The following is a 27,954-nucleotide window of genomic DNA, read 5'->3' on the forward strand; positions in this document are numbered from 1 at the left end:
TGGCCTCATTTCCATTCTCTGAAAGAAGCTGAGTGTGGGAAGGCTGAAGAGAATAAAATAACATTACTTTGCAGGCAAAAATTTTGTTCTGGAAGCTATTCAAGGTTCGGTACCTCAAAGAACCACCTGGGTTCTTGATGAGGCACATCCAGGGACTGGCAGGGAGAAAAAGGAAACAAAAAGAAAAGGCCACACTAGATTTTACAACTATCATGACCTTGGTTAATCAGGTTTCCACTTTTTGAGTGAAGCATTCTCTTTATTTTTGTCAAGTAACTTAGAAATTAATATTTAAGACTGATTGTCCAGTTATGATCCACACAGTGACCCCTTTATTTTGTTACAAAGAAAGCCTCTGCTATCTTATCTACGACACAACACTTGGTATAATTTATTCATCGAGTACAATCTGCAATCCCTCTGCAATCTCCCATTTCACTGTGAAGATCAGACAGGTGCAAACCACACCAAGCCAAACCAAGGCCATTTCCACCTAAAAGTAGGAGTCTTCACTGGCATGTACTCCAGGCACACAGCTCAAATCACAGAAGGCAAAGGCAGGGACCAGGAGGATGAAGAAGTGCCCAATGCAGGAGAAGTTTTGGAGAAGGACTCAAGAAGCTCAACACAACCTGTCAACGTGAACTCACACCCCAAAAAGCCAAACATGTCCTGAGCTGCATCCCAAGTACTGCTGGTGCAGGGCAAGCGAAGGGATTCTGCCCCTCTGCTCTGGTGAGACCCCACCTGAGTGCTGCCTCAGCCCTGGGGGTCCCAATGTAAGGAGGAGCTGGATGTGCTGGAGCAAGCCCAGAGACACCACAAAGATGATGAGACGGGTGAAACATTTCTCCTGTGAGGAAAGGCAGAGAGAGTTGAGGTTGTTCAGCATGGAGAAGTCTCTCTGGAGGCCTCAGTCAGTACCTAAGGGGGCCAGCAAGAGTGCTGAGGATGGATTTTTACAAGGGCATGGAGCAGTAAGACAATGGAGAATGGCTTTAAACTGAAAGAGGGTTGGTTTAGGTTGGATATCAGGAAGTTCTTTACTATGAGGGAGCACTGGAACAGATTGCCCAAAGATGTGGATGCCCCATCCCTGGAGGTGTTCAAGGTCAGGCTGGACAGGACTTTGAACCACTTGGTCTAGTGGAAAGTGTCCCTGTCAAGAGCAAGGGGTTGAAACTGAACAATCTTTATGGTCCCTTCCAATCAAAACCATTCTGTGATTCATTCTATGAATCTTTCAGTAAAAAAAATTTGCTTATTTTTCATAGAAATTGGTACTTCTAGTTCCACAAGGGACAAGGGGCATTAAAGAACAACCAATCAGAAACCTGAAATTTTATCATGCATAATAAAAGTGTGGAATGCAATGTTTTCAGGCTCCTGTTCAATTTGTGATCAGATCCAAAACACCACCTGTGAACTGCTATCTTCTTTCTCTTTACTGAGCTAATAACCACTATATCTCTTCTGAGGCAATGTCCTGGAGATTTCCATAATCACTGAGTCTCAGAATCCATTGAGATACTAAGCATGTCTTTACCTAATTTCTACCATTTGTGTCAAGATTATCAGGTGCTGCAAATGGAACAGGCTGAAATCTTAGGCTGGCAGTTACAGGAAAACACAGTGGGGAATACTTGTCACAAGTAAAAGATCCTCATACTCCAAAAAGGATCAACATCTGCTCCCTCATTCTCTTGCACACTTTTCTATTATCTACACTTATGCCACATACTCTTGTGTAAATATTACAAGGCAGTTGAATATTCCAAGCAATCCAGAGATTTACACCTTAGTGGAAATTTTTCCTAAAACTAGGAAAATTCTTGTAATTATATATGTAGATAGTTATATTAAAAATCTGGCACAGTTGCAGGAAGCAAGCTTCCAAAAGACTTACTACTGATTAAAAATAGTTTACACATCAGTTCTGATGTGTTTTCACATCAGCCTGGAAGTATTCAAAACATCTCTTGGGTAAAAAAAATCCTATTTTTAAACACTTCTACCCTCAAGCCATCAGATAAACGTCTATAACAGCAGAAAGGAGGATTATGAAATTTTCCTAAAAAAGCAAACACAGCCTTCTGGGATGACAGCAAACATGAGAAATGTCAGACTAAACATACATTTTTGAGAGCAGATGTAAGCAACTAAACAGGGCACAGAAGTGCCATCTCATCCTTAAAGAGCATCTGCCCAGCTTTGTTCAGAAAGCTCAAGCTAAACTCTACATTGTAAGGATCAGCTCAGCTAATTCACCTTCCTTCATAAATACACATCAAAAAGCAGGAGAATAGCTTTGATGTTGACTCTGGATTATCTGCTCCTTCTCTTGAGATTATTACTATTTGTTTTGGTTTTCTGGCTTTTTGTTCTGTTATTTTTGGTTTGGGTGCTGTTTTGTTTTGGGCGTCTTTATTTGTTTTTGTTTGGTTGGTTTTTTTTAGTTTGGTTTTCTCCCCTTATTTCTTGCATTTTAAGATACATCACCAACTACATATCTTAATAAATTACACTGCTGATCACAAGCAGGTGGTAAAATAAGTCCCTTATTTTAATTTGTAGAAATTTTTATTTACTCATTATTTTAGAAGTACCTTCTTACACCTTTTCATCCCTGTTACAGAAGCCATGACACAAGAGAAGAACCACAGGCACAGAAGCAGAAAGTGTGAGGTGAGACTGTGCAGACTTAAAAGAGAATTGAGGTGAGAGTTAGTCTCTCCTACCACTGCTACATTTGTTTACTCCAAGTTTTAGCTGAAAATGTGGCTTCCTATATTGGTACAGCAAGAAGTCTTGCTGAAGATTTCTACTCTGATGGGGGCAATCTCTAGAATGCACCTTCTTTCATCCTTTTTTTTTTTCTTTTTCTTAATTCATGAAGCAAACATTTGATTTCTGGAGAGGATATATGTAGCTGCAGAGTTAACAACTCTCCTGATACAGAACAGTGGAGGCTGTTGGAGTGGTACATCAAAATGACATTTCTAGCTCATGCACCAGCATGTGAAGTTTCACCCTGAATGCTCATGGCTTCTCCTCAGAACTGAAGGCCCATCTCAACCTCAAACTGGCACTGCCTAACACAGTAATGAAGATCTACAGGCAATTTCAAATGCATAAAGCAATTACCTCCCTCCAAAGAAGGAAATTTTACATAGACCAGAACTGGTTTGCAGTTGTAGTTCTGTGACCCTACCATTTAAATGTAATCTACTCTGGCCAAATATCATTCACAATTGAACTTTAAAAATCATCTGCTATAACAAGCTTTTAGCTGCAGATGGTGGAGTAGGAAGCAGGAGAAGCATGTGAGAAAAAAATACAGAACAAGTCCCTAATGTAGACTAACTCACTGTGATTTTGAGACCAGGAAAATGCAGCTCAGAACTATGATCCAGGTCTGTTTGTCATGGTGAGAACATCACAGAAGAGGCTCTTAAGGAAGGCAGGTCACCTCCTTGTGTGCAGCTCTCCTCAGGAAAGACAACAGTCCAGCTAGAACATGAGATGCAGGATTTGGCTACAAAGCTTAGCATTGACTCATTTTCTGTCTTTTCATCACACCAAATCATCCCACCACCACAGCAGATCTACACCAAGCAGAGGAACCAAAGCCTGCCAAGACTCTTACCTGCCACACCAAGGGTCCCTGCTCCCCCATGGGTGTCACTGCCTTGTTCACAGAGCATCACAAAGACCTCTGGCCTGCAGCAAGCCACGCAAAACAACCTCCTCAAGACACCAAACTCTGTGAAGCCACAATGCTGAGAGCACATCTATCCAAAGTCAGCTTTGCCAAGGCTCAGCAGGTCGTGCTGTCTGTGCAATGTGTGCCCTGCACTCCAAGCAAACCACAATGTAACAGCAAAATTCAGAATAAACACCACAATACAGAAAGATCCTGAAAAGTAGTACTTGGCAGGGACAGATGGCACATGCCACAGAGCTCCCCAAATGCTAGATGTATTTGAGCTTGCTAGATCAATTAATTCCACTGTCCCCCAATTCTGTATCCCCTGCAGCATCCCTCACCTGGAACCAGTGGAGGGACAAGGGGGAGGACGAAGAAAAACTCAGAAACCTGAAGTTTGTTTGGAATTTATTCCCTTGAACATTTCACACAGTTGAACAAAAAAATATCTCCATTTCACAGCAACAGAGAAACCACGTGTTACATAATTCAGAGACACACACACCCAAAACAAAAACAGATTAAAAACAACTGCATAAATCAAAGTCTTCAAAGGGACTATACAGCGGAGACATGAAGACTTTCTGAGCACTAAATAATCTCACTTGAACATTATCTGTCACTGAACTTATTTTATGCACAGTCCCCTCCTTTTCTCTGAGGGAAGCAACCTCAAAATAGTATTATTCAGATTCCACTTTTCAAAAAATCAGACATTTTAATTCTGCAATTTAAAAAAAAAAATCCAACTTTTTCACACAAACTTAATACTATTTTTTCTAAGACACAAAAACATTCAATGAAGCTCTTAGAGTGCCCAGAAAAATTCATATCACCCTTCAGAATATACACATACAAACAACAAATATTCCAGTGGCACAAGTCTACAGGTCTGAAAGCCAGAGAGAGAGGAGGAGTTGGGAGCCCAGTAACTCCCAAGAAAAAGTGTTCTTAGCAGGATCCAGCCATGAGTACAAACTCAGCACACTGTTGTTTTGTATATATCCTTCTCAGTCCTCAAAATGTTTTTCAGGATTTTTCAGTGAAACTCCATCAGGTCAGCTGCATCTCCTACTCTTAAGAACAAATAACCTTTCCACCACATCTTTTCCTTTCCAAATTTTCTGGGCTTCAAATTGCTGATCCTTCAGCGTTCTCCTTTCCTTTATGCCAATGCCACCCAAATCCTGATAAGAACACTGAAAAGGAACATGATGGACTGGGAACAGTCAAGCACTTATCCTAACAGATTCCTGGCTTGTTACTGAGAGATGATTCACTGGGCACTGAACCCTGGTCCTAATCAGGCAACCTGTACACTCTCCTCAGCTTCCAAAAACACAGGGTCTGGTTCTTAAGTTTGTATTGTTAATGTTTCAGAGAGAAGTCAATCTTCTGTCAGATCTCTCTACAGTTGCATGATACCCCAAAAAAGGGTCCAGAATCATGCGCCATGTCCTGCTACACACACCACCATGGCTCCTCCAGACACAACAGACAATATTCAAGGCACGCTAGTAGAGGAAATAGCTTTCATCCCAATTTGGTGGTGCATCCTGAAATATGAATGTTTTCCTTTTTCTTTTTTATTTTTGGCAGGGAAAAGAGTGGGATGTATTTGTAAACCTTCAGTGGTTTAAAATGAAGGCACCTCAAACAGAATGTCATGTCACAGAATTTGTTTGCTGTTATCTCCCATCATTTAACGTTTAAACTAGACCAAATTAAAACAAGAACAAAACCCAAAGGTGAATAGTAATGAAAAGAGGTGTCCAAGTAGAGGATTTCATCAAGATGTTTGTTTGCACAGCAAACAAAGCAGTATTGCTTTGAGTTAAATCATTTTCACAAGTAAGGCATGTTCAATGTATGCAGAACGGTGAAGAGGCAGCTTCTGAACAACAGAGGCAATGTTTATGAACAAGAAGCTTATTGCTTACTCTTAAACAGAAATATATATTTGTGTTTTGTCAGACACAAAATTGAATAGTGTGCAAATAATATTGGAGGCATTCAAAAATACTTGTACTTGTACAGACACTTAAAATCCTTTCCAAACGTGGTTCAGATAATTTACTTTAAATGACATGCCATTTAGAGGAAACAGCCACTCTTTCCAGGTCAGCAAAAGAACTTCCTCATGTATATTGCTTCCTATATACAACAGCACTTGTTTAAGGGTGTGCTGTGAAGGGCTTTGCTCTGAATATTTCTTCCTGAAAACCATTAAGGCACATCCATAGGAGGATTTTAACTTTTCAGACTGCATACTTACTATCATCAACACCATGTATTTATGTGATATTAAAGCACAAATCTTAGTACCACTACTTTGTATTGCATTTTAGTTTTTCATACTATTGCTTATATTTGATTTCTTAATCTTTCAAAGGTCAAGTAACTAAAGCAAAAGATCTCATGACTTGCCTTTTATTGCTGTACAAGTATGAGTTTCCCTAGGCAGTCTTTCCTTTATCAACTTCCTATTGCTGATAGGGACAGAAATGCATTGTTGTGAGAACATGAGCCTGAAATGGGAAATATTTTACAACAAAACATTGCTGGCTAACATCACCCCAAGGAGCATATCATAAAGCTGATAGGGGTAAAGACTGTTCCAAGTCCATCTGTCAAGAAAGAGCTGAAAATTCGGAAACATTCTTACAGACCTTTAGAACAAACAGAAGAACAGCATTTGCATTAAAAGCACATTAAAACCATATAAAGTACTGTAAATTATATTTAAAAAATTCCAAGACACAGCAGTTACAGATTATCAAAGGGAGAGACAGTTGAAAAGCAAAAGTATTTTGTTCAGTTGTTTTTCTTTTCTTGGCAATAGCAGCATTTTGGCATAAAGGCAAATGCAGAAAGGCAGACAAGGTACAGAGAAAGTTACAGGATCTACGACAAGCATGCCACAGTTCAGCAGGACCAAAAGCACAGTGAGAGCTGTCCCCAGCTTCCCTTTCCCAGAGAGAATGGCAGCCACTGCTCAAAGCTTGTTGCCACTTCCCACACTGACGGGTTCCAGTTTGGAAATGACCTCCCCTGGGAGAAGCAGGGCAGAAGCCACGCAGGCCCTGTGCAAACCCCTCACAAAAAGGGGATTCCAGCTGACTGCTGAACCAACCTCAACCTGCTGATCACAGACTGTGCCCTGCAAGCATCACTCTACCAGGGACAGACAGAACTCACTCCATGCCAGCCAGCACTGTGGCCACCCAGGCAGGGACTGACATCTTTAGCAAGGTTAATCCATGCCAAACAGGTTAGTGACAGCACAAGAAAGGGCTTGTTGTGACCAATCTCACCTCATCTGACTAACCTGCTGAAAGCTATTCTGTGGTTGAATATATTTTAAGCATTAAGCTGGCTAAAAAAGGTTTGGTGGTATAGCACAGGGGGCAGTGAATGTAGGGAGAAAATCCATGCAATTTACATCCATTTGGGATTCCATGACAACTACTAAAAAGCGGGTCTTGCATGAGCTACCATAAAGCTCCCTGAAAAAAGCACTTTTGGTAACTTAGGGAGGAATTTAACTCTCAGTTATAAAATTTTTAAGTGGCTGCCTTTTTATATATTCCACAAAGGATGTTACTGTTGTACACCTTCCCTTTGCCTTCTAAGCTATATTTGCATCTCTACCAAATATCAAACCTGAGCATGTTGCATGCTTTTCTGCTTCTACTTAGTCCTTTTAGAGGCAACTAACACTCTACACCAAGACCTACCTCACTACTGAGCACTAGTTCAGACCTCAGGGCCTGAAATTGCTATTGCCAAATTCCATTTGGTGGTCTTGCCCCAAAGGAAGTAAAACACTTTCAGATGTATGACCTGTACTAGCTGAGTGACCTGATGGATGAAGTGGAGGCTAGAAAACAGACCTCTGTCTTCATCTCAGGTTTTTGCTTAAGGTATTTGTCTAGGCTACAGTGGAAGCTTGCAAGAAGGAATATACACAACTAGTTTGAATTCAGGTGTTGCACTGAGATGTAATCTTACAGACTCCTTTTGATTACTCAGAAATACTATCCTGTTACTTCCAGTGTACAGGTAAGCTCGGTAGTTCAAAAAGTTTTGTTTTTTGAAACCATAAATAACTGTAAAACCCACCACAGGTTTCCTGACCTAGCTACCCAGCAAGAAGGGGAGCAGATGGTAGGTGCCTCTAGGACACAACTGTTACTCTAATAGAGAACTGACCTGCCTTTAATGCCACTGTGGATTGTTTCTAAAGTACATTGCATTTTGCTCCCTCCTGCTTCTTAACCATTGTTAAGTCAGTAGTTCCAAGAGTTATTTAAATCATACTGCACGAAGAAAACAAAACTCAGCCACTAATGGTATTTTTTAGCACAACAGAGGCACTGCTCACCTCTTGTACCACTGAATGCACTTCTGCCATGCACACACAAGAATGTACCACGACACCCTGCCTGAAAGGTGCCCCAGCTAAGCTGAGCATGTCCTAATGCACTTAGGGCACTGCAAGGGGCAAAGCTTTAAAAGGTCCAAAAGCTCTCAACATTATGCTACAGTTATACACTGCTCTAAAAAGCAGAAAGGAAACAGAAGGAGCCCTAGATTTCAAGTTTTGCCATTAGACAAAATGGTGTCTGTTCCATCTCTACTCCTCTGGAAGTGCTACAGGGCTGCTACAGGATTGTGCCACCACTACAGAAGGAGACATCTGATTTATAGCTGATGTTTGTCTGATTCATCATAAACTATGCCCTATTATTTGCTCTACTTAGGGACCATTTAGGTGCTACTTGCTGAATGTTCCTTTGTAAAAGCAATTAGATTTGATTTGTTGGAAGGACTAAATCAAATGAGATTTTCTGCCAGCAGTTGCTGTGATAAACTAATTGATAAATGTAATTCAAATCTCCTCCTTCCCATTATCACCACCTACAGCTTCACTCCACAAAACAACTTATGCTCACATCAGTTGCCCTGCGTATTAATAAATATTTTTTCTATTCATCTTTAAGAATATGTTCCAAGATACAAAAAAAAAAAAGTTTTTTCACTTTCAGAGAAAGCAGTTTTAAATCTATCCAGTTATGCAAAAAATACTGCAGTTCACATATCTGTCCATAGCATTTTGCAAATATCATTCTTCCCTACCCTTTTCTCACTTTTGCCATATGGAAATTGGACACACACAAAAGAGGCAATCTTTAAAGTAACTACACTCCAAAAATCAACACACTAAGGATAAATTTGTCAGATTGCATTCAGTTACAATCTTAGAAACACTTGTATAATAATATAAAGTCAAAGAATACCATGATTTTTATCTGCTCCTGTGTTGTTAAGGTCTTCTCAACTGGCACTATGCAAACATTCTTTTCTCAAAGTATTGCTCTAAATATGTTCCCATTCTAAAAGCAGATGATTTAGCTTATTCATAGTCTTGTGGAACAAATACTAGAAATTAATATTTCTTCCTTTTTCTGACATCACAAAATGAGCACTTGGGGGCTGGGCAAACGAGCATTTGGAGCACAGACACTTCTCTCGTGTTAGAAGGAATTAGAATTTCAAGTTAAAAGGGAAAACTATGTCACAGTAAGACACACACATTCACCACCCCATTTCCAAAGCCATGGCCAGGAGCAGCACAGATGCTGGCAGAGGGAAGAGCACCATGACCTGCCAGCACCACGAAATTCAAGGGGTTTAAGGAATCCAATCCCATTAGCTGTCAGACACCCAGAATTCCAAAGAAGACACAATCCAAAGATAATGGGATCTTTCCCATTCAAGTACCAGATTATTAAAGAGAAGCTTGGGAGAACGAGAAACCACACCTAGAATTCAGGAAAACACAGAAATCCAGTTTGTGACCTATTCCAGTGCTTCAAAAAAACTTTTAATTTCACTGACATTGAGCTGCATACATTACAGGGCTCTTTATCAGGGCTGACTCAGAGGAGAACCTCAACTGAGCATCTGTGTTTTCCTGGAATTCTTTCAAATAATGTCCTTGAAAGAACTGAGAACATCTAGGCCCCAAAGCCACAGTGCAAAATAATATATTGAGATTTCCACGTAGCACACAAAATCCACAAGGCACCGCAAAAACCAAACGAGTTACACAGCTCAAAGTCGGGTGACATTAATTCTCACTGGTCAGCAGGCTGCCCACAGAATTCCCCTAGGATCTGCCCGAGAACTTCTGACTGGACATAGAGAAAGGGAACCCCAAACGCCAGCAGCTGACACATGAAAAAGGAGTCCAGAGGGTTCTGGGCTACGTGGTGCCCAATGGAGGAGACTGTGCTGTGCAGGCGCTGGCTCACCACCCTAACTCTGCCCACGAGGCCGAGCGAGTACTGCACCACCCTGCTAAAGAAGGAAGCGGAGCTACCTGGGGCCCTCTCTGCTGAGGTGGGGATGCTGCTGGCCCGTCCGCTCCCGTCGCTGGCCATGGCGTCCTGCACAGGTCCTTTGGTGTCCTGCAAGAAGGTGGGGGAAGGTAAATTCATGTTAAAGTTGGAATTGCTGTGTGTACTGAACACCCCGAGTGAGGAATTGAGATACCCCGCAACCGTCACGTAAGGCTTGTTTTGTGAAAAACAAGCATGTTCTTTCTCAATTTAAGGCTTTATTAAAGCTCTGGAAAACAAACTGGATAGCCAAGACAGTCAAAGCTGTAAGATCCCTGAAGTCTGCTCCTCTGGGAAATAAAACAGGTACCATTTTTAGTCTTTATTTTTGGCAGGAAGTATGGCACATATTGGGGTGGATCTGTTATCCTTCCAGAAAGGAGTACAGCTCCAGCTTGTACTAATAAAACCTGAGAATCAGGCAGAAGGACAGGCACCACTGCTTGCACAAAGGAAAATATAATTTAAGGGACAAGGGCAGTTTGCAGCATGCAAGCTTAACAGAACTTAAGAAACCAGCATGTAGCTTGTTCAGAGTATGTGAAAATAATGAAAAGGGGCTTGAGGAGAAAAATGAGGTGCTTTAAATCATAACAGCAAAAGCTGAGGGACTTTTCTGTATTACACAGTGTCTCTTCATCCTATATTTACAGCACAAATACTTCTATTATGATAGTAGAGGAAAGGGGATATTCTGCCTTTCCATGCAGGTTCCTGTTAACATGCAGCAGACCTTCAGAAATGAAGCTATGTGATCTCCATAGCATATGCAAGAGGGGTAGAACTTTATGTTTCCAAGGAAATGCAAACAATTTGTTTCATCTTAAGTAAAATCATGGAGAAACAAAGGAAACCAGAACTGGTAACATTATTCATTTAGTCTAAGCATACACTGAGAAAGTATTTCAGCTGACAAGAAGAACAAATCAAAATTCTATTTGGAAGAAGATAGCACATTATTTAATAATAAGTACCATGAAAAGAGTAGTACTAAGTAGAGAAACTGCTTTTAAATTAGATTTAGTTGAACTGTAAGCTTTCTCGATAGATAAAGCAACTAAATGCACCCTGAATTTTTCTACTTTCTGAAAAAACCCCAAACCATCACACATACTTTCTCAATGCTATGAATCAAGATCTATTAACATGGCACGTTAGATGAAAATAATGAATTACCTTTCCTGACAGAGGACCCACTGCTGGCCTCTTCCTCTGAGCATAACCAGAGACTCGGTAACAGTAGTGAGGTTTACAGTAGAATTTACCTGCAGATAAAACACAAAGGATGGTCAGCAACAGCAACACAAGAATTTAGCACAATATAAATGTCCATCTCACTGCAACTTATTTTCTGCTGCCACTCCTGTTGTTCTCTAATTTCTTCACTATATGCAGAGGCAAACACTGGCTGAAGTTTTAGCTCCAGCCCTGCTCTCTCCCCTTGTAACTAGGCTCTTTTCCATTGGGTGCCTGACAGCCATTTAGTTTAAAATCCTATCAAACACCAAAGCAAAGCTGTGAGGCTTGTGTGGTATCAATGTGCTAACAATGCGGCAGTGTGTGAGGAACAAAGAAATCATCACATGAAAAGCTGGCAGAAGCACTTTTGGAAAAAGCAAGAATTAATACAACCAGCAGAGGAAAGTGGGAGAGGACAGTGTTAACTCCCAAAGAACCATCTCTCAAAATGCACAGTAGCTACTTGTAAAAAGGACAATGACTCATTTTCACAAATAAGACCTTTTGTGATCCTGCTGGTTTTACTAACACCCCACAAGTCTGGAGAGGTTTTTCACTGCTATCTGAGCACTGTCAGGAAGACAAAGCAGCATTAGCAATACCATCATGCAAATACTACTGGTACTAATAAAAGCAGCAAAATGATGCCTCATAATTACCTTCCAGTGTACCTCTGTCAGTGTATCCTGCTTGGCATATGCAGCCCATAGCACTCCCCACTGCTACCCCATTCCTAGAGCTTTGCCAATGCATTCCCAACACACATTCTGACCTCTGCCTCTTCCTCTAGCTTCTCTGTGCTGGTATTTGCAAAAGCTTTACAATGGAAAAGTGACAAACATATTTCTAGAAATCTTTACTTCAATAAGTATTTCTTAATATTTACTCTTATCAAAACCTGCTTTTTGAGATTGTCTGAAATAACAACTGAAAAGCTCTTACATAAAAATTCTCAGATTTGAAGGCTAAAACCAGACACTGACTGCAGAAGGCTGTAGAATACTTGTCAGCCCAAACAGCCAGATGAACAGCAACAATGTGTGCGTAGCTTTGGTTTTTTAACTGTCAAAGGAAACTCAGAATGAAATACAGGCTACATTTTCACAATTATTGTATTAGAGAGGATACCAGAGATTTCTGTTCAGTCACATCTGCTTCATATACACACACAACTGTTAGGCATGTAATATTTCAGAATGAATGCTATAAGCCTGCTGAAACTCCAAGCTTTGTGTTTGCTTCACTGAGAACTGTCTGGCCACAACTGCACACACAAGCATGCTTGCAGAGGGAATTACTAAAAATCTAGTGGTAAAAACTGTTTCAAGCCCCTACAGCTGACAGAGGAGCTCAGTCTGTCACTGCTTAACAGACAGTCAGATATTCAGTTACTTGTGAGTGCTTAAAATAACAGCAGTGCTCAAAAAATGCTTTTCTCCAACTCTGATTTCTGACAAAGATGTTTCTTTTGTATGTTGATTTCAAAATTACCACTGGCCCCTTTAAACTTGCATGCCAAGTCTGCTGACCTTCCAGACAAGCAATAAAGGGGTTTCTATTCCTTACTGGGAGTCTGGTTTGACGATTCTAAGTTTCCTCATCTCTTCACAGCCCAGCAAATCCATTACTTAAAGTCATTATATCATGCATTATGAATACACAATTTTAGTTCTTTTTGCCCCTTAAACCAGATGGTGTTTCCATAGCCATTTTTCTATCCAGTATATATTAAAAGATTCTTCTTAGTTACAGGGTGGATACCCATCAATTTCAACCTGCAGTAGAGTATCTTGGAGTGTCATCCTATGACATCAATTTAAAATTTTTACTCCATCTTTGCCTCAATCAGTAGGAAAAACAGTGGTACTAACACTTTTTTCTATTGTTTTCTACACCATTATGTCTGAAATCGAATCCTTTGCACCTTACTTGTCACTAGTTTTACACCATTTTGCCCTTGTTTTTCCAATCTCAGACTTGTTTCTCAAGTCTGAGATTGGATTAAAGATAGGCAGCTGTGTAAGAAAATAAATGCATGCCTGCTGATGTGAATCAACATTTACCTGAAATACTTTCTCATACATTTTCTTCAGAAAATGTGACATTTTTGTCAATCACTGCTCAAACAAAGATTGTAATACATAGCTACCCTTACAAGACCACTTTTCACAAAAGATGGATGGTTGTAAATTATTACTTTCAATATACACGCTTTGTTGATAAACTTAGTTTCACCTGCTGCCCTATTGTCTGGTTTCTCAGGAGACTAGGATATATCTGAAGCTTCCCTTCATTCTTAGCATGTTAGAGTCTTTTAATTGGGATTTATAATCAGCAAGTTTTGTAATGATATTCTTTTCTCCTTAGTCTATCAGATACAGAAAATAAGTCATTACTGAATCTTCAGTAACTACTGATACAACACTCTAACACTGACTTACCTGTACTCATCTTTAATTTTCCATGTTTTCTATATAAACAGAACTTAGCTTGCAATGACCTATTATCAACAACCCCTGACTATGAAGTGCCTATTTTATTACATCTAAAATAAACACACAGAGTTGGACAGCTCTGGTATCTTCAAGAACAAGCTGACCGCATTTCTCTCCAACTTGTTATTTTCTCTTTAAGTGCTATTAAACACTCAGGAGTTTTATTTAAATATTGTCAAATGAGGATAGTAAAAGGTCTAGCCTTCAAACTCAGCCTGTAAAGCTTTTTAAAGTCTCCAGTTATTATGTGTTTCCCTGCAGCTCTTAATGATGCCCTAAGTTTAGAGCTCATATTTTTCAGATTCTGGTCTGCCTTAGTGTGTGACTTTGAACTTTATATGCAATGTTGGCAAGTTCTCTTCACAGCTGAGTCAGACAAAACCATCCTTTTCCAGCCCCAGAACCAAGGACACCGTTGTAGCTTTGGGTGCAAAAGCGTGAACAGCGAATTGAGGAGAGCAATCTGGGAGGATGGGAATTCACAACCTGGAGCTGTAATTGGACAATTAACACCAATATGGAAATGGACCAAAACTTAGAAAAGTGTCAAAACTCGTGACGAGCTGTCCATTGTGGAAGCCCAGGGCACTGGGAATATTTCTCTGTCTGCTCTGGGGTGTCCTGACCCCCAGGGGAGAACTGACTTTGATCCTCATTCATGGAGAAAGTTTCCTACACTTCAAGATAGACCAGAATACCCAAAAGCGTGCAATAGACTATAGAGAGTAGTGTAGGTGTAGCACTTAGGTGAGAAATTTAGGTTTTGGGATTTTTAGTATGTTGTGGATGGAAGCAAGATGGAGGGCACAGGGAGTTGTCCTGGGTTTCTTCTTCATGCTGCTTCTTCTTTCTTCTGCATGGGTTTGGGAGGCATTTTGTAACTGGGCAGAAAAGACCACATTGGGGCTCTTTGGGATCAGTTACTGGGTTAAATGGGAAAATAATCTAGGTGCCAGTTCTTAATTGGATAGTTTAGTCTTAAAAGACCTTGTAACAAGAGATTGTTGGCCATTTTGTGCCTTCTAATGAAAAGCTGCCCAACTCACAGTAGTGAGACTGTTCTACTGATAAGAAATAATAAACACCTGAGTCTGAAGATGAACTACTGTCTCAAGTGCCTTCAACCCAGACCCAGAGAAACCAACAACTTGGACCCCCACAGTCCATCTTGGGTGGAGCCACAGCCAGGCTCTTGTACTGCCTAAGGTGTAACCTTTGAAGGCCTTTTATAAAATTCCTCCTTTATTCCTTTAACTCTGTCTAGCCCCTGTTCCAGGCAGCCTCTCCAGGCATCACCACGATGTTGTATTAACTGCTATGAATCTCGCTGCTCTGCTGCTGCCATGACCCAACCACAGGAAATCCACGAAGCTCCAACAGCCTGAGAGATGGTGTCTGGGGAATGGAAACTACCCTCTTCCAAATAATTTTTAAGCGACAGAAGGGCCTGGTGAGCAGAGGGCCACTCCCTTACCGTCCTCGATGTCGTAGGCGTAGGAGGACAGGCGCAGCGTGGTGGCGCAGTACTCGCACTTGAAGCAGCTGCGGTGGAAGAACTTGCCCTCGGCACTGAGCCTCTCCATCACGTAGACCCGCTTGCGGCAGAAGTAGCACACGTCGCTGCCTCCCAGGTTCTGGGGGAACTCCTTCTTGAGCGAGCCCTGGACACAAAGAGGGATGGGTGAATTTGTGTGTGTCCAGCCCCACTGAGATCACACACCTAGGTCATGTTTTCTCTTCGTTTATGCGGATACGGGAGCACCTGGATGCTGCTGCAGATCTCGGACACAACTCATGGTTTTAACCAGGACACCAAAAACTAACCTTGTTGTCCAGGAAAAAGGATCCTAGGATGCTATGCCTGCATATATCAGGAGTAAATAAAACAAGTTCTAGGTAGATGAGTGGACACCAGTACTATCAATGATGACCCTGAAATCAGTGACTTAAGGAGGCATACGAAGAAAGGCAAAACCATCAGAACACCCACAAGCAGCAATTCTTAGACCGACGTTACCAAAACCAGTGTCTCCTCCAGAAAGCAGCAGTGCAGAAATGTTATGAACAGTTTCTCAATTCGTTATGCCCATTCTTTGGATGCTGGCATTAGATTAAAATATTTGGCAATGGAAATGAGGACAGGAGTGAGGGTGGATGGAGAAAGGGAAACAAAAATCTCTCACAAAGCTACGACAGATTCCATCAGTGGTGTAACAAAACTCACAAAACTGGTGGACACTCACAAAACTTGAGATCTACACAGCATCTAAGCACAAACACACATCATCTCTGGCACATCGTCTTACCAGTTCCTTCTTGTCTAGAAGGGTTTTGGGTTGCTCTTTCCTTTGAAGCTGATTGGCTATCTGCTCAGCCAATGAGCTCACTCCGCCTGTGTACATCTTTATGTACTTCTACCAGATGGGTTGAATAAAATAAGAGTGATGTGAGAAAAGAAAAAAGAATAAAATTAAAAAAAATAACTAGAATGATGAGAGGTTAGGTGGTGAAAAGGTGCAGAGAGGTCAAATCATGCCAAGACAGTGGACAAATAAAGTGACAAGTAGTAATAGCAAAGCCAGTGTCATCAGAAATCACCAGTACAGTCCAGGATCACCTGTAGGAACAGACAGGAAGGCTTGTATTTTGCGTTTTTAAAGTGTTCCAGAAATACTATGATGAAGAAGGGAGCAGATCTTGTTTTCATCAATGGGGTATTTTGTCCCTGGAAACTTGAGTAGAGACACTTCTAAAAGATGAGGCTAAATATAGGTTAGATTTTGAGGTTCCAGGTAAAATTGACATCAGAAACAAAGATTTTTTTTAGAAGGCATGTTACCAAGTTTAATGCAACATGCTGATTTACAACAGTATATTTGTGTATTTTGCACCTGGAAAGAATTAATTTACAGAGCATTCACAGAGCAGGGAGAAGCCCTTAACTACAGAACTCACAGTGATTCAAAAGTATTAATTCTTCCAGTGCTAAAAATACACAGAGGTTTATATGGAAAAAGATGGAAGAGCCTTCATCCAATGCATTAAAGCCATACCTCCATACATCTGGAACATATATTTATACACAGCTTTATGACTTGGCTTTTCTCCATCATGGGCACAGACTGACTCCAAAACTCTGGATATCTAAAAACCCTCCAGTATTTTCAGCAGTCTAGGCAAGTTGGCTGTTACCTTAGATGGTACCAAATGAGTGTCTGCAAGCCAAATTCCATTACTGCAGAAGTGGAGAAAGTGTTTTTCACAGGAAACACAACCACTGGCAATAATTACATGGTTAAGAAAATGAGGTGGTTACATCCATGTTAGCTCAATCACACTGCAAACGCCACCGATTTGACTCGGAGCAGCAAGGAGCACGCCAAGCAACTTCCCCTTTCCACACTAAGCAGCATTATGAATGTTTCTAGCTGGATTCTTAGCTAATATAGGATCAGAGAGCCACTCAGCTTCTAGCAAGTGTGAAATGCCAAGGATAACAAAAGGAAAGTTGTACCTTAAAACCCCTTTTACTTATAGCAAAACTTGCTTGAAGCATAGTAGTCATTTCCCTCAACTAATAACTAATTTAATCTGTGTGGTTATCAGCCTTTTAGGAATGTTTAAAACCTTCACAAGTTCAGACATGAGAACAGCAGGAAGCATCAAAGAAACTGAAATTCAGCACAGAATGGGTACTTCTTTGGGGAAAAAGATTATGAAAATGGAGTGCTCAGCCAGAGATTACTGCTGCTGTCACTACAGTCCTAATTCCTTAAGCTCTCTGTCACTGCAGTAATGAGGGGAGGGTTTATTCCTACACATAAGGAATTTATACCTGTCTATTGATTCCATTCCAAGAGACAGAACACTTGCAGCATTTCTACATGCAAGAAATGACAAATTATTTGTCTTTGAGTCTCCCACATTCCATGTGTTTCCAAGTTCCACACACATATGTGTAGAGTTGCTTTTCAATGACATATATCTTGTCAAACATTACACTTAAAATGGTGTTCACTTCTAAAATTTTCTTCAGCATTGATTTTTAACTGGCAATCATAATAACCTGGCCAAGAGTTTTCCATTTCCTCTGAATGATCAGAGCTTTTGAGGCTTTTTGAGTTTTCTTAGAAAAGCAAGCATTTCCAGGGGAAAAACTTCCTTTTAGCTGAACCAGGTTTCCCCAATGAAGTTTTGATTTGAAACCTTCAACTGCAGATCCTTCAGGATCTTTAAAATTTTACCAGCATGTAAGAAGTTCCATGCTAAACAAATGAATGTTAATATTAACTCACAGTACCTTGGACTATTCGGTGTGAGAAATTTACTTGCTGAATTTTTAATTTGGGCTTACATGTTTCTGATTTGTTTTGCTTTTTGCCTACATATTACATCTGGCCTAATTATGGGTATTAAGTGAAGCATTTTATCTTTCTTTCCATGGTCTTCAAGACATACAGCATTCTGCAACGTTTTCAAAAGAAGGCAAAGAACCTGCTCCAGCTTAGGTCAAACCAAGTTCCTGCTGTTTATGTAGGACAACTGTAACTAGTTCAAATTCTCAGTCATCTTCCAAAAAGCCAAAGCATTTTTTATTTCACGCTGTCCATTAATCACGTATGCACATTCTGTTTAGCCCAAAACTTCAACAAAAGCAGCAAGCAAAACCAGAAAGCCTCACTGCAAAGCCAGAAGGACTATCAGTGCTCAAAAACCCCCAGTTTGAGTGAGAGATGCACCACAAACTTCTCACAGACACCAAATGTTAAAAAACATTTAGTTTCAAACTGCTTTACAGCTGGCAACACCCGAGCTGTGCCAGGCACAGGCTGCCTCTGGCTTCTCCTTTGTGCCCAGATAAGCACAGAGGCTCTGCAGGTGAAGCAGTGCCAGCCTGGCTGTGTCCTGTGGGTGTCCTTGGCAAGCAAAGGCAGCTGAGTGCACCTCAGGTGAGGGCTACCTGTCGGAGGGAGTCGGAGGAGGGTGAGGAAGGGCGGTTGGAAGAGCGGAGGCTAAGGGAGAGCTCCCACTGGTCAACAAAGAATCGGCGAGACGGCTCCGTCTCAGGCTAAAACATAAAATAAACATCAACACAATCATACATGTGCTCCTCTAAGAGAGAAGAGAAAATTAAAAACCCAGCCCAAGCCTTTCTGGCTACCATCAAGAACAATGTTTTAAGGACTCTTACAGGAAAACTTTGAGAAAAATACCCAGGGTATCTTTACTTTCTCCCTAGTGAGGCAGAGTAGTTATTCTAAATTTGCTCTTTATTAGGTTTTACATTATTTAGGACCATTTGGAAGCAGTTACCTACTTCCACAGATGTCCAACCTACTGTAATTCAACCAACTAAGCCACTGGCAAAGACCCCAAATCAATTTCCTCTGCTCCTTCTGTATCTCCCATTGTTCTCTATTACTGGCCCAAGGCACTAAGATCATCTTTCAGGCCATGTGAGACCTCTTCTACATTTTAACTGCATAAACCAAAAGTCTGCTCTCCTGGGGAACAGAAGAGAAAGAAGTTAGCTTGTATGTATTTCCAGTAATTAACAGCAAATTTCCAACCTAAAATTTACTGTAAACAGATTAGAAACACTGAACAAAATAAAGAACGCATCAATATAAAATAATCTGCTGATCTTGATTATCAAATGGCAAAGAATAAATCATAGACTGAGAACCTGCATCCTTCTGAAACTGGTTCCTCAGAGGAGAACCCAACATTTAGTCTTCCAATACGTCCTTGTCATTATCTCTACAGAGGATTATGCCCATCTCCCAAGAAATGCTTCATAAAAGTAGGAAAAAAGTTGGAATTATCAGACAAACAGCACTGAAAGAAACTGTGTATTCCTAAAAATTATAGTCTGGAAAGAAAAAAAAAAATATGCACATTACAAATAACTGGCTTTCTTTGAAAAATAAACTATGGTTTTCGTTATAAAAAGGAAAACTAAATGTCATGTAACTGCATGACCCATGAAAACAGCTACCTCTAGCTCCTTGGAATAGGCTAACCTCAAGATTAAATTTACTGAGCAAAATGCAAAAGAACTTGGCTTTCACAATTTCCCCAGTTTATGGAAATATAATTGTTCATATAAAAATTTTCTGTACATCAGTATTTAATCAAGTTTCTTCTCTGAAAATGTCCTTACTTTGCTAAGCCTTCTCTCTCTCAGTATTTTTCTTGTTTTCTTCCCTTAAGTCCCACATCATAATCCATCATTGCTCGCAGTGTTCCAACATCTGTTTCCTTTTTCCTCTCTGCCCTACCCACTTTGTTTTCCTCTACTTTGTGTTCTCAGTCTCTCCTCCTTTTCAATTCTGCACGATACAGAAATTAGACAATTTCAAAAATAATTTCTATCTTTGCATCTCCATGCTCAGAAGGAGCTTAAAAATTGCCAGAGAGCACTACAAAAGGTAGGAATAAAGTATCTCAGTCTAAATCTTAGTTTCTGTGTCATCATTTTAACTGAATAAGGAAATGTACATGAGTATTGTGGGCCTTGCTTGGGATATTAAGTCATGGCACCCATTAAGAGATGCCATTATGTTTAAAGTAGTCTTCTTATTCAGTCCTCCATAGCTAAAATTTCAAATCCAGCCAAAGGTTTGCTGTCCCTTCTTGGAAAACAGCTTCTGTTTTAGCCATCAGAAAAAGATGGAATCCCCAAAAAAACCCCAGCAATGGGAAATGACCTAGATGTCACAAAATTCTTTTTAGTAGGGCTTGCAGAAGTTATGCCCACCAGCAGAAGTTTGGGGACTCTTTATGCTCCAGCTCAAGACAACAACTTGATTTGGGATGGTTAACTCAAAACAGTTAAGTTACGAATAAAATCACTTCTGTAGATGGTGCTTTCCAAAAAAGCACTCTGCAGTTTGCCAAGCACTGCTGAAGATAACTGAAAACAGAGAGCAACCAAAGAAACCACAGTTCAAACTGGCATGCTCCCATAGCCCAAAGACAACAGACTGGAGAGAAAATTAGGCACAAAAACGAAACAAAACAAAACTGTACACTGCAATCAAAGACAATCTGCACAAACTGCCAGCTCTACCACTGGAAACAACTGCACAGGAAGGATGAACACACAAGTAGTACTACAGAGCCAGGGATTAAGCTTGGAAAATGTGAATATTCTTGCTTCCAAAAGCAAGTACAATTTCTGAGCAACTGACTGCTAAATGACCACTGTGAGATGGCTTGATCCAGAGCCCAGCTGGTTTTCAGCATTTATTCTCAAGTTTAGTGGCTGCTTTTTACTTCATTGTTTACATTCTGTTTTGAGGAACAGAAAAGGTTGCTCACCAAACAAGGAGACAGCTCAGAAAAGGCAAGTCAAATAAAGACACTACAAATAAAGACAAAAATAGTCTTGATGGTTGTTTTAACCACATGACTGTAGAGCAGTGGCCATCATATTTTGGTGTTGGTCTTTTTTTTTCCTCTCTCTGCCCCAAAATTTCACCTGTACCCAGAATCCCCCACTGCTCCAGGACACCAGATTGGCAGGGCTGTAGTCACCTGATGCCTCAGTGCACGTCTGGACTCCAGGAGGGCAGCCAGCTGACATGCCCTTTGCTCAATACTCATGGGCACTTGGTCATGAGAAAATAAACGAGGAGATCTCTGCGAGACGAGGAAGGAGGCAGGATGTAAACAAACCAGCACAAAAACGAATGGACACCAAAATGCCAGCCAAAAGGTATGACATTCACATGCACAACAGTAACAAAAGCTCTCATGTGAAAACTGGGGTTTTCTTCCCCCAGGATCTGCTTTTCTAATGAAGTGCTACATTTTGACCCTCAGGGGCAAGAAAAAAAATGGTTACATTAATTGTTATTCACAACTCTTCCTAGGACTGCTGCAGCCAAAATCAAACAAGCACATAGCTTTTCTCTCTGGCATTACCATCAAAAAGTAAGTTTAAAATGTGGCTTTATCATGCACCAAGGGCCTTATTTGTCAGTCTGTTTCCCCATAATTCTGCATTCTCAAGGACTTCCTTTAAATTTCTCAATCTGTACTTATTTGTTTCTTAGATTTTGTGTACAGAAACATTTTAGGGTAATGTATTTCGGTTCTTATAAAGAATTTATTAATTTCTTAAAGATGGTGGTATATGCAAAGTAAATACTCCACATGCCAAGGAGAGCATGTTTAATGAGCCTATCTAAATAAAGCAAAGAACAACAAAATCAAACACTCACAGAAGCTGCCAGTTTTACTTATGCAACTTCACTGTCCTACTTGTTCTTATTGCACTACCATGTCAATACACCCCAGGCACAATATTTGACACCTCTGCTATTCTGGTTTTTCATATCAGTGTTCCTAAACTGTTGTGTGGTGCACTGGGTGACATGAAAAAAGACCTGGCAGGTGGCCTGCTATATAAGTCAGGACTACCACTGCAGTATCACACAGCCTTCAGCTAATTCATTTGTGGAATACAAAAGTAAATGGACAGGAACTACAAACATGTGCATCAAGAAATCTGAGGCTTGATCTGTCAAGAATGCCAGGGTGCTGCTCTGTATTACTAATTGTCCTCCAATGCAGAACAGAAAACTGGGTTCACACCCAGTTTACAGGAAACACTTTTCCCATTCAGATGCATTAATAATACTCTCTACATTCAAGCTGCTTTCTGTTCCACCTACTCCTTCCTACTAGATCATTTTCACTAAAACTGGGGCCTGTTATGAAGCTGTGGGCTTCTGTGTCATTGCAGACACGTGTATTCATTTTCTACTGCCTGTCAGAAAACATTCGGCCCACAAGAGGCTTTTGTTAGAACACATTCTGGAAGTTGCAACAGTTTTATTGCTGGCTCCCATTTATGACTTAATTCATTCAAAGCCTGTACTGGAATGTCAATTAATTTGTCAATATGAATTCAAATTAACCGGTCCTTTTGAGTGCCTATCTTTTATTTTCCCATGCTTCTGTATAATACTGAGCCATTCAGACAGACTGTTGAATATTTCATTGTTAAGAAGGCTTCAAAGTCTCTATACTAAATAATGCCTCATCATTTTTCCTTTTACTTTGGCCTGTAGGAGGCAAGATGGAATGCCAGTTGTTTAACCATCCAGAAAGCAAGCGGTGAACACAATGCAACCATGTTCGCATCAATTAGCACAAAACATAACTCTTCTTGTTCTGCTACAGCCACAGCATACTTCCCTAAAGAGGTGTAAGAGACAAAGAAGAATGAGAAGAGCTCAAGTGCTTGACCTAGGGCAAAATAAAAGCATATAGCAAACTGCTGAAGAAGGCTTGTTATGCATTTGTGTGGGTGTCACACAGGAAGGATTGCTCCTGACTGACTCTCAGCAGTTCCAGCGTGTTAACAGCAGCAGCATTAGGATAAGTGTGCTTCCCCACCCCCTGTATTTGATCTCTGTATCGCACACATCCACCACAGCTTTGTGTCATCAGCACCCATGCCATTTGTTCATGCTTTTTTACCCTTTCCTGTCTGGGCCTCAGCTCCCCGGGATAGCCAGCACCAGGTTCCCTGAATCTCTGCAGGCAACAAATGATGAGCTTAAAAACAATCACAGACCAACTTCCTAATCAGAACACATTTTATCTGATTTTTCTTATGATGCAGGCAGAAAAGAAGCCACAAGAGCAGAAGTTTATTAAGAATATTCTAAACCTCGCAATAACAAGTTGGCTCCTCTAGAGAATTTTTTTTTCTAAGTATATATTTATATTAGGTCTATAAACAACAACATAATACCACCATGTAATCAAATTAGTGCAATAAAGATGGTAAAACACTCGGTATAACTCATACTGTGATGTTAGTTCAGAGGAAGGAGATGGAGAGTTTAAAAGAAGTGGCAGAATAAATGCAGTAGAAGAGTAGAATTAAAGGTTTGAAAAGACATCAGTGTAACATGGATACAGATCCATCTGACTTGCTATGAGGCCTGGGCCAAGACAATTTTAGGGGAAAAAAAATCATTCCTAAGGAAAAAGAATGCCTCCAAAAGCAGATTACTCTGACTGAGTCTAACATCAGTTCTGTAGGACAGAGGATAAAAATTCCTGAGTTAAAAGAAGGAAGACTTCCATAAAACACAACATAGAAAATGGTCAAAATACACTTGGCAGTAGCTGGCCTTCATGACTGAACTAGGCAACCAAAAAGACACAGGACAAACCAACACTTGGAGAGGTGACAGAAGGAAAACATAGAGCTACAAGATCCTTAGTGAGTGAAAACAAATTCCTCTACATGGAAAAGGAATCCCACACTATAGATTAGAAGGTAAAACTCAGTATTTAACTGCCTTAATTTCTCTATCTGTAAGGTTGGGGAAAACCTTTCTTCTTTCACAAAATGTATCCAACAAAATTTTCAAAGGATTTTGACACGAGGCAGGCAGCTAGCTATCACATCATCTGACAATATTGCAGTGTAAATGCAGGTTTTGCTCATGAAAAGGTCTTCCTCACCCATTCTACCTAGATGTCCTCTCCTGTATCTTTCTTGAAAAGGCTGCTGTTCACAGCGTGGCAGAAAATCAACCCCCTTTTTGTCAAGACAGTTTAAAATGGGATCAGTAGGCAGAGCTGATCTATCTTGCAGATGCAGACATCACAGAATGAAAGAATGTGTGTCCTGGAGGCTGACAATAATTAGACCAGATAAACTGCAACATGTAATTAAAATTTGAGAAATCAGCAATAAGGCAAGTCAAACTTTCTGCCAAAGAAGAAAACTTTTCTACTCTGCTAAAAGGTAATGCTCCTTTACAGTTTATAGGCTCAAGAGCACAGCCAAAAAAGCTCAGCTTCACCTCTGGGGAAATTAATTTGTACAATCCTTATGTGATGTCATGACAGCTCTATGGGACTGCAACTGCCTTTTCAGGACCTCTAGCTCAGGATTGATCAAGAAGTGAAAGTAACAAAACAAAACAGATAATTTTAAAGGATACAACTCAAAGAAGCACAATTTTGAAAGTAGGAAAACAAAACAGATAATTTTAAAGGATACAACTCAAAGAAGCACAATGACAATATACAAGAGGACAGAAATACTATAAGGATTTCAGGTAATATATAAGTATAACAAACACTTGTGCACAAACCCATGGATGCACATTTATACAGTGTGCTCAGAACAGCTCTCACTGCTCCAGGTTCAAAGCCAGACTGAGACAAAAGCCTGGTGTGGGAGAAACAGAAGGACCACAGTGGACATGTGAAGGCCACTACAACACTCAAAAGCCACTCAAAAGCCAAGGAATCCTATAAAAGTTTCATGGATACAAAAGCAAATTTTCAGTCACACCTATTTAAACGGAGAGTGGAGGTGGAACAAAATTTAATTTTCTTTCCCTGCATTACTCCAAACACTTAATTTCTACTTTGCTGCATCTCAAAGCTGAGAAAGGGCACTGTAATACAAAATCAGCCTACAGCAAAATCTTAGTCTCCAGTGGAGACTCTTCATGCTTCCAGTGAGTTAATGCTGCCCTATCTTCCTAACCTAAGAAGTTGAGAAACCCCCATCAGCACCTGAAAGAAAGAAAACTGGAAGTGTATTTGTAAATAAGCTGTTTGGTAACTGAGCTAGTCACTTGTACAAGCAGCAATGAAGAGAAAGGACAGAGCATGCAGAGGGAATCACCTGCTGCCTGGGATACGATGGAGAGGAGGATGGAGTGGAAGAAGAGAGCATGATCACTTTTTTGGGGCAGGTCCGAGAACGTTCCTTATGCCTCATCTTTTTTTAAAACAGAAAAAGAAAAAAAAATCATAATAATGGTAGAAAAGAGGTAACATTACCAGTGGTTTGGTGAGATAGGGCAGAATGCATGAACTGAGACCATGATCCTAAGCTCACACCTCTCTCCAATTAGCCAAAGCCAGAGTATCTGAAGCTGAGAGATCCCTTTTACCCAGAACCACACAATCACATTTGATTGAAAGTGAACAGATTTGTATCACTCAGCAATTAAACCAACCTTTTGAGTCAAGGTCTTACAATCAGTTAAAGGCAAAACTTGGAACTCTCCATACCACAGCTGGACTGCTCTCTTTGCTTCATGAAAAATTACTTATTGCTGAGCCTTAAAATGCTTAAAAATATCCATCCTGTTGACCTAATTACTCTTGCTTGCAGCTCATTACTAATACAATTCAAGTCTCAGTGTTCTGCTCCCAGCTCCAGATCCCTCCTCTCTAACTTACAGACATTACAACATCTCAGTCAAGCTAAAATGTACTACATTCTATGACTACATTCTATTAGAACAGAAATCCAGCTGGTTTATAGATAAAATAGAGCTGTATTTAATAGTCTGCCTATTACACAATGCACATACATGTCCTCAGTTTATCACACCAGAAAACATGCCCTTCTAGTGCTGAACTCCTTGTCATGTAGGGATTTTCTCCACTATTTCTTCTTTATTAATGAGCCTTCAGCCTGATTTTTCTTTTCCTGCTGAGTTCTCACCAGAGCATATCTGGAAATGGTTGCACTGGGAAAAAACAAAATGCTGTGTACCCGAAGCCAGCGTTAGACAAGTCTCTAAAAAAACTGCACGTGGTACAGAGATATTACAGATGTTTATTACTGCCCTTGCAGATGAGCTGGCACTAACATCTGTTTGGGTGCTCTCTTCCTTTTCAACAAAAGATAAATAATACACTCCTCTGTCTCAAACAGATGCTAAAAGCAGCTTAAACTGAAGCATATGACTCTGCACTGCAGTGGATGAGGAACATTTATACGTTTTAAAAGGCTTAGCTATGAAGTCACTCATTTCTAATTGAAAGCATGGCAATGCTCTCAGCCACAGAGCTGCTCATGGATTTTCATCTGTCCATGGCCAAGTTTGCATTTCAAATGTTAAAATTTTCACAAACTTGCTTATTTTTCCAAGGCAAATCTCAGAATATAATACTGGATGAATGCATGAAGTACATGTTCTGTCAGTCCCCCAGCAGAATGCATTTCTGAGCACACAACAAAAAGGATGACTATAGGAAAGCAGAAAATAATCAACATATTTAAATAAAAAATTTAAGGGAAAATAGCAGTATTTGCAGAAGTCAGTGGTGTTTTAAGTTCTCTCCTGTTGAGGTTTCAGCTCTTGCTGCCTGTGGTCATCTCAGTCATCGCTTATCTTCAAAAAAACACAGTTCCAACAAAATTACTGCAGTTTGCACTACTGCCCTTTGTCACACTTTAGGAAATGGTCTCAAAAGAATAAGCAGCAGATGTCCAGAGGCAGAAAAGATGTGCACCAAAAGACACGGGATCTCCATTTTACAAGTACCTTTGTACACAGCAAACATGATTTAAGCCTATGTATGACACGCAAAAGCTGTTGCTGACAAGAGACCTACAGAACAACAGAAGACTGCTGAAGGCTACAAGATGAAGGTCTGGAAATCCAGGGCAAAATTCAGTTTAAAAGGCTTGTCTCTCACACCATGCCCAGTCAGATCCTCTTCTGGATAGACCATATGGCTTTCAATGGCTTCATGATCCTGGATGAGATGCTCTTTCCCAAAAGCAGCCAAAATGGCTCAGAAAGCATAGAGCACATGATGGAAGATGTGCTTATACAAGCAGGCATTCATTTGAGGAGATTAACCACCACACCATGAAACACAATCCAGCCTTTGTAGGTGATATTACCATCATATTAAAAAAACCCCTACATTTCCACTGCGCACATTCACTTCACAATATCTTCGTGCATCATTAGATGCTGCTGTGGTGCTCATAAGAAGACAAAACCAATTTTGACAACAGAGGTCAACAACTTAAAAGTGTAACTCATTAAATTCAACTTTATAATCCAGTTCACAAGGGATGCTGGCCACATAGAATGCTGTGAGAAGCAGATTGGTGAGGTTTTTAACCCCTTTGCTCTTTGGAAGGTATTGCCTTTCTAAGAGAGACAGCATTAAAAGTCTAGTGATGAAAGTAAAAACTGCTTCAGAACAGCTTCCACCAGGATTTTACTCTAAGAATTCTCTCTTAGCAAGATACCTCTGCCTCACCTGTACAACACACAGAGGTATCCTGCCTTACAAGCTCAAGGAAACTGCT

The 27,954-nt window shown here is 40.4% G+C and overlaps 1 protein-coding gene across 5 annotated transcripts in view; it reads right to left on the bottom strand.

Moving 5' to 3' along the window:
• Positions 1-27,954, bottom strand: part of MICAL3 (microtubule associated monooxygenase, calponin and LIM domain containing 3) — a 136,387-nt gene that overhangs the window by 56,419 nt on the left and 52,014 nt on the right. For 4 of the 5 annotated variants that reach the window (XM_041398629.1, XM_041398628.1, XM_041398627.1 and 1 more), the window contains exons 18-25: positions 25,516-25,611; positions 23,337-23,393; positions 21,384-21,488; positions 18,805-18,912; positions 16,151-16,258; positions 15,319-15,505; positions 11,287-11,375; positions 10,092-10,179 (exon numbers count right to left, since the gene is read on the bottom strand). In XM_041398629.1, the coding sequence (XP_041254563.1) occupies positions 10,092-10,179; positions 11,287-11,375; positions 15,319-15,505; positions 16,151-16,258; positions 18,805-18,912; positions 21,384-21,488; positions 23,337-23,393; positions 25,516-25,611 (838 nt within the window). The remainder of the gene's footprint in view (positions 1-10,091; positions 10,180-11,286; positions 11,376-15,318; positions 15,506-16,150; positions 16,259-18,804; positions 18,913-21,383; positions 21,489-23,336; positions 23,394-25,515; positions 25,612-27,954) is intronic. The other variant, XM_041398630.1, reaches the window with a different exon arrangement.

Source organism: Onychostruthus taczanowskii, unplaced genomic scaffold, assembly GCF_017590055.1.
Source record: "Onychostruthus taczanowskii isolate IOZ18803 unplaced genomic scaffold, ASM1759005v1 scaffold15, whole genome shotgun sequence".
NCBI classification, from domain to species: domain Eukaryota; kingdom Metazoa; phylum Chordata; class Aves; order Passeriformes; family Passeridae; genus Onychostruthus; species Onychostruthus taczanowskii.